This window comes from Fistularia commersonii, chromosome 12, assembly GCF_037954325.1.
Source record: "Fistularia commersonii isolate RoL2024-O1a breed Wild chromosome 12, RoL_Fcom_v1.0, whole genome shotgun sequence".
NCBI classification, from domain to species: Eukaryota; Metazoa; Chordata; class Actinopteri; order Syngnathiformes; family Fistulariidae; genus Fistularia; species Fistularia commersonii.
Genome location: NC_141295.1, coordinates 1958881 through 1973280, shown reverse-complemented (window position 1 = coordinate 1973280; position 14400 = coordinate 1958881). Strand labels below are relative to the sequence as shown.

The 14400-nt window shown below is 36.9% G+C and overlaps 1 protein-coding gene and 1 non-coding gene across 2 annotated transcripts; one reads left to right on the top strand and one right to left on the bottom strand.

Moving 5' to 3' along the window:
- The first annotated feature begins 2616 nt into the window (after positions 1–2616).
- Positions 2617–6912, top strand: LOC147228094 (small ribosomal subunit protein eS6). The gene is made up of 6 exons (XM_086156313.1): positions 2617–2675; positions 3297–3428; positions 4059–4269; positions 4710–4856; positions 5967–6124; positions 6784–6912. The coding sequence occupies exons 1-6, from the start codon at positions 2670–2672 to the stop codon at positions 6877–6879; spliced, it is 750 nt and encodes a 249-aa protein (XP_086012439.1). The 5' UTR covers positions 2617–2669; the 3' UTR covers positions 6880–6912.
- A 6973-nt stretch (positions 6913–13885) lies between these two features.
- On the bottom strand, positions 13886–13967 carry trnas-aga (transfer RNA serine (anticodon AGA)). Its single transcript has one exon. It is a non-coding gene; the product is annotated as a tRNA-Ser (tRNA).
- Between the last annotated feature and the right edge of the window lie 433 nt (positions 13968–14400).

Here is a 14400-nt window from a genome sequence, read left to right as displayed (position 1 = left end):
TAAATTGAGACTACGGTTTCATTCTAATTCCTTAAAAACTGTTTTTGGCATATTTATTTGGTGGTGTGCCGTGTGATTTTTCTAATGTAAAATATGTGCCGTGGCTCAAAAAAGGTTGGGAAACACTAACCTAGAAGTAACACTAAGTCCAAATTTTTTCTTTATTTTACTGTAAAAGAGGTAAACAGGCAAACTACAAAAATCTATATATGTCATGATCTGTTCTTCTAAAAAAATACATGATGAATTATAATAAAAATGAATATTCAAAAAGAATTTATGAAATTACACCCTAAAAATATCGTTGAGTTAAAAGAGAAAATCAAAAAAATATTTGGCACAAGAATTAAGTAGAAAATTGATTTTTAGCACGTATAAGAGGAGGTATAATGTTTACAAGGCTAATGGTGGCTATTCTGGTTATTTTTAATTTTGCGTTTTTTTTTTTTTTTTGCTATCGTTTTTGTCTTTTTCATAAAAATAAGAAAAGGATAGATCATTTTAACAACATCACTAGATGTTTTTTCATCCAAAAATCATTTCATTTTAAAATTTAGTAGCCAAAAAAATACATTGCAAAGTTACCTTTTTATTTTTTCCTTGCCCCTTTTTTTACGAAACCCATGAACCATTCCTTTAAAAAAGACATGACAAATTAATATTAAGAATTATTTCAAAAAAGAATTGATGAAATTACAAAATTACACCCTAAAAATATTGTTGAGTTGAAAAAGAAATCTTGGCACAGTGGAAAAATTTGCCACTAGAATTTATTACAAAATTGATTGGTAGCGTGTATAAGCATGTATAATGTTTACAAGGCTATTCTGGTTATTAAATCAATCTTTTTAATTTTGCCTGGGTTTTTATTTTTTTGCATTGTTTTTATAGAAACAAGACAAGGAAAGATCATTTTAACAATGTCACAGTTTTTTAGCAAAAAACCTTTTTTTTTTATTCAAATTTGGAAGCAAATAATACATTGCAAAGTTACTGTTTCATTTTTTCTTTCCCGTTTTTTTTTTTTTGAAACCTACTGTATAATCATGCTACTTGAACAAACTACTTACCAAACTAACTAAATTAAAAAAAATATATCAACACAATAAAATTGTGATCAGAACGCATGTGTGGTTTAAAAAAAAATAAAGTTATCTTGTTGTGGGGAATTTCCACCTTGTCTTTACTTTGGCATGTTGTTTTGTTTTGTAAAGTCATCCGGACTGTTTTGAATTTTTTTTATAACCACATGTCTTTGTACAAATAAAAAGTTAACTTGCCGGAATAATATAATGATAGTTTGCTATACAGGCGTGTTGCAATAGCTACGGGCTTGAAAATGCTGGAGAAATATCTTACAAAGTTGACACTGGGAAATTAAAGTGTTTGTCATGAGAAACAGACGGTTTCCACATTCTCCTTACTCCACATACTATGATACCTTTTTGTTTATTTGCTTGTTTTTTTTTTGGGGGGGGGGGGTTTCGTTGTGTGTTGTTTTTTTTTGTCTGGTGTCAAGATCTGGAATGTCACAATGTGACATTAATCGGGGTTCCAAATAACATAGCATATATAACTCTTACTCAAATAGGGTCAAAATAGTTGGGCTATTGATGAGCAACTGGATGCAATATAGAAAACTCAGAAACTAGGAGGGAGACTAAAATAATAATAATAATAATAATAAATAATAAAAATAATAAATAAATAATAATAATGATAATAATAATAATACTCTACCTTTGCATGGGTAACATTTTCAATTAAATAATTGAAATGACTTCTGGTATATACGATGATTTCTTCTGAAATTTCAATCAAACCTTGGTTGATTGAAATTTTGTCGAGAATTAGAAAATGTAGTATGATAATGTTAATTTAGACTCAACTGTCATTAAATGTATGACAGAAAAACACGTATGAAGCATTGATTGTATTGATAAAAGGTGGTAAAAAGAATGAAACTATAAATTTAAAAATCTGGTATTAGAATCATCCATTATAATCATACATTTTATATGTTAAAAAATAGTTATTTTGCAAGGAAAGTACAAGATATTTATGACATATATTATGTTCCCTCAAGAGAAGACAATTATCTTGACAATACTATGGTTTTATAGTCTTTGAATGAGATAAATTGATTGACTCAACGGTGTCTTCAAATATGTTGATAACGTACCCCGATGTCGTCTACTCATACAATAGATCATTAAAGTAATCCGTTTTTGAAGGGGAATGGCTTTTACAGTCTTCTTGAAATTCAAAGAAATTATCCTTTTGTCCAATCTTTAGTTTTGTCCACATTTTAAAAAACAAAAACAATTAGTAGTTTATAATATTAAAAATAAAACTAAAGTAATTTACACGTGTGGTTGTTTAAAATACACGGTATGAAAATATCAAATATTATGAAACAGTGTAAAACACAATAAGCGTGTATTTTCAATTTATTTTAATGCAGTTGTTTAATGTTACGTTAAAAAAACTTGTATGTCGGGTTCAAAAGTAAAACAAAGCCCAAAACAACGACAAACGAACATATAATTTGATTGGTAAATCGGGGTTGAACCAGTTATCGCGAGAACGCCACGGTGCCTATGTGAGATCTCGGGGCGGATATCCGGCCTCTTTTCCGCGGCGGACCGTCGTTTGGTCGGTTTGGCAAAATGAAGGTACTACTTTTCCTTATTTATATGTATTGAAAAGCCAATATTCTATCAAAATACTCATTAATATTTGTAGCATTAGTTTAGAATTTATACGCGCTCTTGTTCGTTGTCGTATTCATGGCTCCGTGAGGCAGGATGAGCTTTGATTCAGAATGAGTGCTAATGCCGACTAACACATCAGGGAATGAGCGATGGAAACATGGCCGCTCACTGCAAGAAATGTGAGACGGATTCAGCTTCTCCTTACCAAATGAGTTTCTTTTTTGCCCGAAATATTCTAACCCCCACAAATAATTTACGCGTATGGGTTCTTCTTGACGCTCAACAAGAAGTAAATCAAGTTGAATTAGTCGTAAGGTAAGCTAATGCTGTTTAGCTTCTGGATAGCTACCGGTGAAGAAGCCAACAGGCCTACAAGGTTGCCCACTTTGAGGTACAGGGTTTTACTGCAAAACCTACAATTTACGGTCTGTGTGTCCTATTTATGTGAATTTATTACACCAAATGAACCAAAGCTGCTCCTCGATTATTGGCTGTGAGTCTCAGGTTTTGCTCAATGGCACAAACATTGGAATACTCACGCCTGTGTTTCTAATCAGGGTTTGTTTTGGGGGTTTCTTTCAGCTGAACATCTCGTTCCCTGCTACTGGCTGCCAAAAGCTCATCGAAGTCGATGATGAGCGTAAGCTGCGAACCTTCTATGAGAAACGTATGGCCACAGAGGTGGCTGCTGACCCCCTTGGAGATGAGTGGAAGGTATGTGAAGATCGTCTCATTGTCTTGAAGCATTCTTTACAAGGAGTGTAACCTAAGTTCCCATTTAGAACTGTGCAGATATGTAGCACACAAGTAGACCCTTTCTGACTCTACCTGTAGTCATTAAGGGGGGACAGTGTGTGCCAAAAAAATTTGAGCAACTCATCAGATGCTTTCAGACAGCACATACTGACTGATGGCAGCAGTATCGCTCAAACAATCCCTTAATTCCACCAGTAAATAAAAGTTAGTTCCTCAAGGGATGAAAGTATTCTTACTTGATAAGGTAGCTGATGTGTCTCAAAAGACTAAAAAATTAAAAGGCTGTGCAACATAACTAGAGGCTGTTATTTCATGTCCCTAGCTGCTTTCATTATTGTTGATCGGGAGTTGTAAAGGTTATTGTTAGAACAACATTTCATTGACTGGCAAAATGTGAGATCAGAAAACAATATTCCCAAAAGGTTATTTTGATTCAGGACATATCCTTGCAACTCATTCATGCAACTGAAAATTGCTGCAAGATTTCTTCATACAGCGTCTTTTTATTTGATAATTTTAGCGAGAAGGGATAACACTGAATATTTTCTTCTGTTACAAAGTACTTGAACTTTTCTCTGGCTTTTGTAGGGTTACGTGGTGCGAATCAGTGGAGGCAATGACAAACAGGGCTTCCCAATGAAGCAAGGTGTGCTGACCCATGGTCGTGTGCGCCTGTTGCTCAGCAAGGGTCACTCCTGCTACCGCCCCCGCAGGACTGGTGAGCGCAAGCGCAAGTCTGTCCGTGGTTGCATCGTTGACGCCAATCTCAGCGTTCTCAATTTGGTCATTGTCAAGAAAGGTAACACTTTTGCAGATATCAAAAGCGCACAGTGTAATTACAGTGAACATCTATTCTGGTCCCAACTGGTTTGGCAATGAGTTAGTAACTTTGATTATTGGTTCAGAAGTTAACTATTGAACTCTGTTTTGTACTGTATTAATGGCACACCCGTAGACCCTTTTTGATTGGCTGTAGTCATTAAGGGGGGACAGAGTGTGCAAAAATATCCGTGGAGCTGCCTACCAGATGTGACCAGACTCGACAGTGGATGGTCGAACTGTGTTGCTCTCTCATTATATGTTAGTGTTCGATTATGTTGTTTTAAAGTTTGGAAATAGATTTTCATCATGCAGGCATTAAGTTTGAGTCTGAATCTATATGGTCCTACCGATTAAAATCAAATTAAGGCCTTAAGGCCCCCCCTTTACTGACTTTGTATTTTAAAATGGTATTTTCAGGTGAGAAGGATATCCCTGGGCTGACTGACAGCACTGTCCCTCGCCGTCTTGGTCCCAAGAGGGCCAGCAAGATCCGCAAGCTCTTCAACTTGGCCAAAGAGGATGATGTTAGACAGTATGTTGTGAGGAGACCTGTGACTAAAGAAGGTAGGACTTGACTTGACTTGAAACTGATATTAATAATACCACAGTTTCAACTTCCTGGGTTTGCATTCCCTGGAGTACAAGGTTTTATATTCTACCTTTGCAAGAGCGCAGATTATGCAGAACACGGGTGAATATTCACATAGCCCCATGTTCAAACCCAGAATAGCTTTTTAAATAAGGCAATGTACACAAAAGTGTGACCCATATAATCATCTCAAATGGATGCAGCCCCTCAGTAACATTTCGCATTGCACCGCAAACATTAATACACACTTTATAACAGTCTTGGGACTGTATAGAAAAGTCAGACCGTCTTCAGTGGTGGTCTTTTTAACAAGTTTGGTTGCTAGGAGATTGCACAGTTAGACACATCCCATTCAGTTATTTTCGAGCACAAACCCCAACAATATGATGGACAATTTTGTCTTTTAATACTTAGCAACATCATTTACTATGTTTTAAGTTTGTTGTTCGGGGCTCTTTGAATATCCATAGGATCAAGGTCAACAGGGATAAGTCCTTTCAAACTAAAATAACCCAAAATTTGAATATGGGCATTTCTTTTTGTAGGCGTTACATTTCATCTGAATTTTAAGACTAGTGTCAGGAAATCTGGAATTTTAGAAGTTGTTTAGCTTTACACTCAAATATCTTCCTACACATAATTTGGTGTTTTTATTGGCTTTCACAAAAGTGGAAGTACTGCACCTCTTTACCCATAATGTACATTTTAAATTGGGCTCTGAAATCCGCTGTTTTAGAAGCAAAACAACAGAGTAAAGGACAGTTTTACTTATAAAATTGTCATTTTATAAGTCAGGGACCAGTTTAAAGAATTTCACAGTCATCTTAGAAATCTATTCTTTTTTGCTATGATCTGGTAGTCTTCCACAATATAACTAGGAGAATTTTAGTTTCCTCCAAATGTCTGAAATACATCAGAAACTAAAGGTTTTACTGTCGAACTGAGGATACAATGCACAAAATTAGGAACTTGTGGGCTCGTAAATCATCCTTCTCGATGCATTTTTTTTGTCATTGAAATACTGGTTGATTTATTCATTTGATAAAAACTAGGTGATTGAAACCTCATATCTCCCCCTTCAACAGGCAAGAAGCCCAGAACCAAGGCACCCAGGATCCAGAGACTGGTGACGCCCCGTGTGCTGCAGCACAAGCGCCGCCGCATTGCCCTCAAGAGGCAGCGCACCCAGAAGAACAAGGAGGAGGCATCTGAGTATGCCAAGCTGCTGGCTAAGAGGATGAAGGTGGGTTGTCTTGAGTGTTGAACAGCTTTGTGAGTGGTCCAGATAACCAAAGCCTATCCCACCATTAATGCAATATGACGGATCAGGTCAATTTTTAAGATCATTGCCAGCAACTCTTAGGAATAGACGGTTTGCAGTTGTCACAAGGATGAATATTATAGCGTATTACATATATATATATATATATATACATATGTATATGTGTGTGTATGTGTAGAAATTGCTTATTCACGCAGGGTGAGCAGTTTGGCTTCCATTATAACCATTAGTACCCTCTTAAAACCTCTGTGGATCTAAATTGAAAAAGATGATTCTCACACATTTAGTCCAAGTGTGGGTTAAGTTTGAGTTTTCACACTGTTTTAGACGGTGCAAGCCTAAACAGAACACATTTTGTCGGCTCATTTCCTTGACTTCAACAAGCTGGGTCTCACCATTGTAAATTCACTCTATCGTTACGTTATTTACAAATTTACGATCGACGATTTCTTAGTTCAGTGACATCAGAATGTAGAGATTTTGTTTGGTTATGGTCTTGTGTGCTACATCACATCAAGGCTGTCATCTTTGGCCATCAAACAGCTTTTAATGGAGTTGTGATTGGGATATGATGGGGGTGTTGAATCATTTGAGTAATTTTATTTTTTCTTGACAAACAGGAGGCCAAGGAGAAGCGCCAGGAACAGATCGCCAAGAGGCGTCGCCTTTCTTCTCTGAGGGCATCCACATCCAAGTCAGAGTCTAGCCAAAAGTGAACTCATAAAATCAAATAAATGTTTTTGCTGAAAGCTCTGTTTGTAATTTATGAGTCTTGACAAGGTCTTTTGGATATTTTAGAATTTAAATGTGCTGATTGTCTTGTTTGAAAGCAAATGTTCAAGTCAATCTTGCACCAAAGCATTTTTCATTCTTGTTTGCCACTATCAAGTTTTATTTTAGGCACAAGTTCGAAGTTTATCCAGTGTCTTCATTGTGCCTCCAAATCAGTTTTTCACAGCCGTTTCGGCAGCAGTCCAAAGATCATTAGTCTTCATCTTGAGGTTGACTGATCAAGTTCCAGGGCTGGCGCTTGTGGTGCTAATACAACTGCCATAAGTCTTTTAACTTAATTTGGTAGTTCTCCTAGTTGTGTGTGTGTACCTTCCAATAACTAAATCAGAATAGTGTAAAGCACTATATTTACTATGGTGACTGGTAATATGTTCAAACATAATGGGATTGGACCTTGTATAATGGTACAAAATCAAACCAGATCCCATTACTAGTCACGTAAATGTGCACATTTGAAAATGTACCATCGTTTGTAAAATTTATTCTGTTACTAGAGCGGGTAACTTAATAGAATATGAAAGTGGTCAAAGACGATAAAACAATCAGTACATCTGGACTCCATTCCTCAATCCATTAGAGACCGTCATAATTGTCATAGTTGGTAATGCAAACTGGTAAACCCAGAGGTAAGACTCCTTTCACAAATATATATATTTTATATATATATATATATATATAATATATACATAATACATGATTTTATTGGACAATATAAGGGAAAATTCAGATATTTAACACAAACATCTCGTCCTAGATCATTTCACTGTGCATACCTTCACATTACATTCTCAAACACGGGGGCTCAGTGAACATTGTAATTCTTGGATTTTAATTGTGTGGTTTTCATCTGGAGAGGTTTTTGGGCTTCTTTTGGTTTGAGATGTTCATTTGTGATGGAGGGCAGCTTAAGTTGAACAACAATGAAGAACAAGACAGACACAACCTGATGCTGGAGATACTGTCGGACTTGCTGAAGGCTTAACATTGTGGTGTTCCAGACAGTATGAAGGTCTTGGAACATACTTGGAGATTTGGACAAGGTCTCTTGTTACCTGATGGTGGGAGAAAACCGACTGGCATTGATAATGTGAAACCAAGGACAACACTTGTATTTATTTGTAAAAGTATAGACTGGGGGGAACAAATAATTTTTTGTATATGTTGGAAGGTGTGGCAAATAGGTTTAAAAAACAAAAGAAAATGCAATCTTGAGCAGTAACAGCTCTCATTTGAGGCTCTTCATCTCCCTTATGACAAGAGAATGACAGTTAAAACACCATTAGACTACAGAAATGACTGGTTTATTTAACGAAAATCCCCATTTGAGATAATAGTTTGTCTCCGGCTTTGATGGCTAGTACTGCAGAATCAGTAAATCGGAGATCACCTATGAAGTCATGGAAATATCTAGGAGAAACAGCTGTACAATCCCTGGTTAGATAATTCAACAGGATCTTAGAGAGTTAGAGGACACTTGAGGAGTGGCAAAGAAGCACAATGGTGCTCATTTTTAAGAATACGAGAGATGTGCAAAATTGGGGTAACTGTAGAGGAATAAAGTTGATGAGCCGTACAATTAAGTTAAAGGAAAAGAGTAGTGGGAACCTGACAGAGTAGAAGTCAGCATTTGTGAAGAGCAGTATTGCTCACTGCCTATAAAGTAGTGCGGATGCAGTATTATCATTAAGAATGCTGGTAGAGAAGTACAGAGTAAGCTGCAGTGTTTCTTTGTAGATCTAGAAAAAGCATACAAAAGGGTACAAGAGAAGAACTATGGTACTGAATGATGAAGTCCAGAGTGACAGAGAAGTAATAGACTGGTGCAGGACATGTATGCCAGCTGGGAGAGCCAGCTGTGAGACTGGTTATGTGTGACAGATGTTCAAGGTAAAAGTGGGACTACATCAAGGATCAGCTCTGAACCCCCTTGTAAAAAGTGGTGATGGACAGAATGACAGATTGGGTTGGAGAGGAATCTCCATGGACAATGATATTTGCAGAAGACATTGTGATCTGTGGTGAGAGCAGGGAGCAGGTGGGGGGAAATCTTGAAATGGAAGTATGCCCTGAAAAGGAGAGGAATGACAATAAGTCGCAGCAAGATAGAATATACGCGTGTGGAACAATGTGGCTACAGGGAATGGATATAAAGAAGGTGGAAGATTTAGTACTAAGGATGACCAGTCAAGAGCAATGGAGAGTGTGGAAAAGAGGCGAGGAAACGGGTTGAAAGAAGCATCGGGGTACTATGGGATGGACGTATATAAGCTACAATGAAAGGACAGGTGTACAAGAGGTGGTGAGACCAGCGATGCTGTGGATCAGGAATGAGTGTTAGAGGGACAGCATATGTTAGATGTTTCGGAGATAAGATCAGAAATTGATAAAAGGATGCTGGGGTTGGAACTGCCAGGCATGAGGCGTAGAGGAAAAACCAAAGAGAAGATTTATGGATTAGTGGAAAAGGACATGGAGGTTAGTTTGGGGAAGAAGAGGACACAGAGAATTGGGTTGGATGAAGGTTGGTTCACTGTAGCGACCCTGAAGGGAAAAGCTAAAAGGAAAAGAACAAGTTAATCAGATATCACATACCAATTTATTTGGCATGTCTAACCTCCTTCCTCCCATAACATTACAATGATTCATTGTTCAGATATGAACAATATCTGAACAATGGTTTTAAATAACTTCTGTTGTCCCAGTTGCAGCTATTCTTTTCCCAACTACTTTAAAAATGTTGCTCTCTTGTATTTCATTTTCTCTGAAGCCGTAAATACTTCAGAATCCTCCAACTTTGAGTGAAATGCTTACTTTGGCACCCTTTTTTTTTTTAAGCCATTGCCAACTCATTTCAAAGCAAGCATGCAAATTTGATAAACAACAGATTGAACTGAAAATAAAAACTTCAAGGTTTTTTTGTTCTAAGGGGACAATTTGAACTATTTAATTCAGAAAAAACTCCAAACATGATTAGTATCTTCTTCAGTAGCAGCTCCTATTTTAAGGGTTCAAGAAAATAAGCATTAATATAAACAAATAAACATTTAAAAGGTATGCGCAATTATATAGGTATGAAATGACGTCTTTTCACACCTGTAGTGTCAAGGTCACACACCTTTTTCCTCCTCTGTAGGAGGCAGTATTTGGTCTATCAGAGCCTCAGATATGGTAAGCATGGTGTCTATCCCCACACCCCAACAGGATCTTAGAGAGTGAGAAGGTGCCTGAGGAATGGAGACAAAGTGTGATGGTGCCCATTTTTAAGAATAAGGAGGATGTGTAGAATTGCGGCACCTACAGAGAGATAAAGTTGATGAGCCATACAATGAAGTTATGGGAAAGAGTAGTGGAATTTGTGAACAGTATTTGTTAACGGCAGTATGGCTTCATCCCTTGAAAGAGTACTACAGATGCAGTATTTGCTTTGAGAATGCTAATAGAGAAGTACAGAGAAGGCCAGAGGGAGCTGCATTGTGTTTTTGTAGACCTAGAAAAAGCATATGACAGGGGGCCAGGAGAGAAACTCTGGTATTGTTTGAGACAATCTGGAATGGCAGAGAAGTATGTTTGACTGGTGCAGGACATGTATGCTACTTGTGAGACAGTGGTGCAGTGTGCTGTAAGGGTAATGGAAGTTCAAGGTGGAGGTGGGACTCCACCAGGGATCAGCTCTTGTTTGCAGTGGTGATGGACAGGGTGACAGATTAGACGGGAATCTCCATGGACCATGATTTTTGCAGATGACATTGTGATCTGCAGTGAGAGCAGACAACAGGTTGATGAAAATCTAGAGAGGTGGAGGTATGCTCTGCAAAGGAGAGGAATGAAGATTAGTCGCAGCAAGACAGAGTATACGTGTGCGAATGAGAGGAACTCAGCTGGAACGGTGAGGCTACAGGGTGTAGAGATCAAGAAGTTGGAGGATTTCAGGTACTTGGGGTCAACAATCCAGAGCAACGGAGAGTGCGGAAAAGAGGTGAAGAGACGGGTTGAAGCAGGTTGGAATGGGTGGAGAAAAGTGTCAGGGGTACAATGTGATAGAAGACTATTGGCTGGAATGAAAGGAAAGGTGTACAAGACAGTGGTGAGAGAGCGATGTTGTATGGACTAGAAACTGTTACAATGACGAAAAGACAGCAGGCAGAACTAGAGGTTGTACAGGTGAAGATGTTGAGGTTCTCTTTGGGAGTGACCAGGATGGATAGGATGAGTAATGAGTCCATCAGAGGAACAGCACATGTTAGATGTTTTAGAGAGAAGGTCAAAGAAGCCAGACTGAGATGGTTCGGTCATGTACAGAGGAGGGATAGTGAATGTATTGGTAGACAAGCTGGTTCTCCCTAGTTTCACCAGTAGCAGCACCATGTACCACATTCTGAATCTGAAGCCGCTTATTCTTCACACCAATGGCAATCTTAGTCAAACAAACCAGGAGACTAAAGACAAGGATTTCTTCCATCATTCAAAATTCATGTCAATTTCATCTCAGTATCTGAGCTTCAAATTAAACTCACCCGCTCTCCAACCAGTCCAGACTTCCATGCCACATCCTTTGCAGCAGAAACTACGGTATATCGGGGACAGTCAAGCAATAACCGAGCGAGAGATCGTTTACAGCTGGAAAGCATCTGCTACTGCTTCATTCAACTGCTCCAAAAGGAGGTCTGGATTATCTTGAGTTCTAGGATGGGCATCATAAACGGCATCCTATTTTCTCATAGGCTACTGTTTCCTGAACATCTGTTCTAACAATAAATGGGAAACAGGCTTTTTTGGCAGACAATAGCATTATATCAAAAATGTGAATATCTACAGGCTTACTGATATTTTGTTTGATTAAATTAAAAAATACAGGTAGTAAATTACTTAAGTAATTCAAAGTAAAAGTTGCAAGTAGAGAAGTATGATTTATTTCATTGAGAGGTACAGTAATTCATCAAAACTGATTTTAAACAACAGATACACACACCAAATATTTGCTCGCTCAAACATCACAACTTAGGGCTGTTTTTTTTTATTGTTGTTTTTTTTTTTTCAAATTAAGTTGTTTTTTTCAAGAGTTATTGCTAAAATCCACCTTTGATAATTGGGCATTTCTGATCCTTTTGAGGGGAGGGGGGTCAAGATGAGGTATACAATTAATAAATACTGAAGCAGGATACTGGTAATAATTATATCTATTACATAACTGCAGCGTCGTGTAATAATAAATGCGTGTATTAAGCGTCAAATGGGGCCACCTGTTAAGATTAACCGTAAATCTACCCACCTGGTTGTTGTTATTCATCAGCATGTTTCATGCTTTTCGTTGAAGGGAGAGAAAAATAAAGGTACACATAGTTAAAATATTTCATTTTTAAATTTTATTGCTTTAAAAATACAGGTCAATTAGCGGTCACCCGTTGTTGCCCTGATGGGACGAAAACAAAATAGACGTCGATTATGATAAATATAGGATTTCTTTCAAAACCTTTCAGAAGGTTTCTATTTTTGTGTTCAACATGTTTTTTTGTTGTTGTTGTTTTCCTTCCTAAGGCAAAAACTGCACCTACACAGTGAATGCGATATTTAAAAGGTACAAGATGTTTCCTTCGATGCTTGTTTATTGATTTACATGCATATCCACAAATTACATTAATATAAGAGAGCGCTATTATGTTGGTTGAACAAGTAAAAAATTTGGCAGATTTTTCATAAAGTACTTTTTGTGGTAATTGCATATGCTATTCCTGGTTCACCACAAAAATGGTATTATCTAAGTCCAGGCGGTTATGGAACAGTTTAACACAAGATCAGATTTGAAGAAAATGTTGCACTTCACCCAATTCATACGTAAAGCATAAAATCTAGCGGTCTCTTATAATTTCCCATCATCGGCATAAAGAGAACCTCAACATCTTCATCATCTGTTGTTGTTGTCGTCGTCTGCTGTCTATTTATTTGCTCTCTATTTATTTGTGGATGTTTTGCTAACTTCTGTCTTTCTGTTTATATTCATATTGATATTCGCTTCCCCTTTTTTTACATTATAGCTATTACGCTGCTGTGACAAAGGAATTTCCCCTCTGGAGATCAATAAAACTTATCTTATCTTATCTTATCTTATCTTATCTTATCTTATCTTATCTTATCTTATCTTATCTTATCTTATCGCATAGTACCCATTTCTTTACCTCTTTTCCACACAAATATTATCACTCCGTATTATTATTTTGTCAGGCTAAACCAGACCTGGGAATTTTACGGCTTATTTTGCTTTTCTAACAATTTTCTTTGAATATATTGAACATAGAAACTCCTTTTGTTTAATTTTCTATGAATAATAATAATTATAATAATAATCTTTATTTATACTTGTAAGACCACTGAGGTCTTCCTCATTTTCAGGGTCGACAAGTTTACTCAGGGTCGACAAGTTTAATGATATGAATGATAACATACAAAATAATGTCAGTACATTTATATAATCATTAATGATTTTAAAGTTGAAATAAAATGCCCCAAAAAATAGATTAAAATTGCAATTTTCATTTTCTTCAATTTTGAATTGAATAAAATAAATTAAATAAGAAATGTGCTCCACCAGCCAAAATAATTGCCCACCCCTGGGTTAAAGCAAAACTGTCCATCAAATGCAACTATTACACAGTAACCATGACCATCTCCTCATTTAAATTACACTGTAAATACCTAATATAAGTGTATAACTGCATTCCTTCAACAAATCATTTACATTTCTTTTAAAAAAAAATTGTACTTGAGTTTCATTTTCCTTGTATATATTATTTCTTTAAATATATAGATACACATATACGTTAAAGGACATTGGATAAATGCAATTGCAGCGTGGTTCCCTATTATCTATCAAATTTTGCGCCCAAATCTGTTTGGATTTTCATTATAAATAAAAACTGAAAAAAAAGTCTATTGCGTTGTCGGCAGGATTCGAACCTGCGCGGGGAGACCCCAATGGATTTCTAGTCCATCGCCTTAACCACTCGGCCACGACAACACACTTTCTATCCAGATGAATGTATATTTATATAAATGTGTGTATTATATTTTGATATCCTTTCTGTGATCTACGTTTATCTTTTGCTGTGTTCGTCCGGATCACGGTTCGATCGGTGTTCCGTCTTGTGTAGTAAGAGCCAATTTAACGAGAGATTAATGAAATCATGATTAATTGGACCTTATAAGGGTGTTTTTCACGTGTGATCGAGAGCTCATAATAAAGACAAAGGAATATATCGGGATCTCCACTGCGAGAAAATATAATGTTTGTGGTTATTCATCGTGATATTTGGGATTTTAGTACTGGTACAGCTGAACTCGGTGATTTAAAGTGGATGGTGAGGGAAAAAAAAAATCGACCCAGTTTCCGCTGTAAATGAACAAGTTGTGAAATAACAACGCAAAGCCAGAATTCGATCGAAACCGAAAGA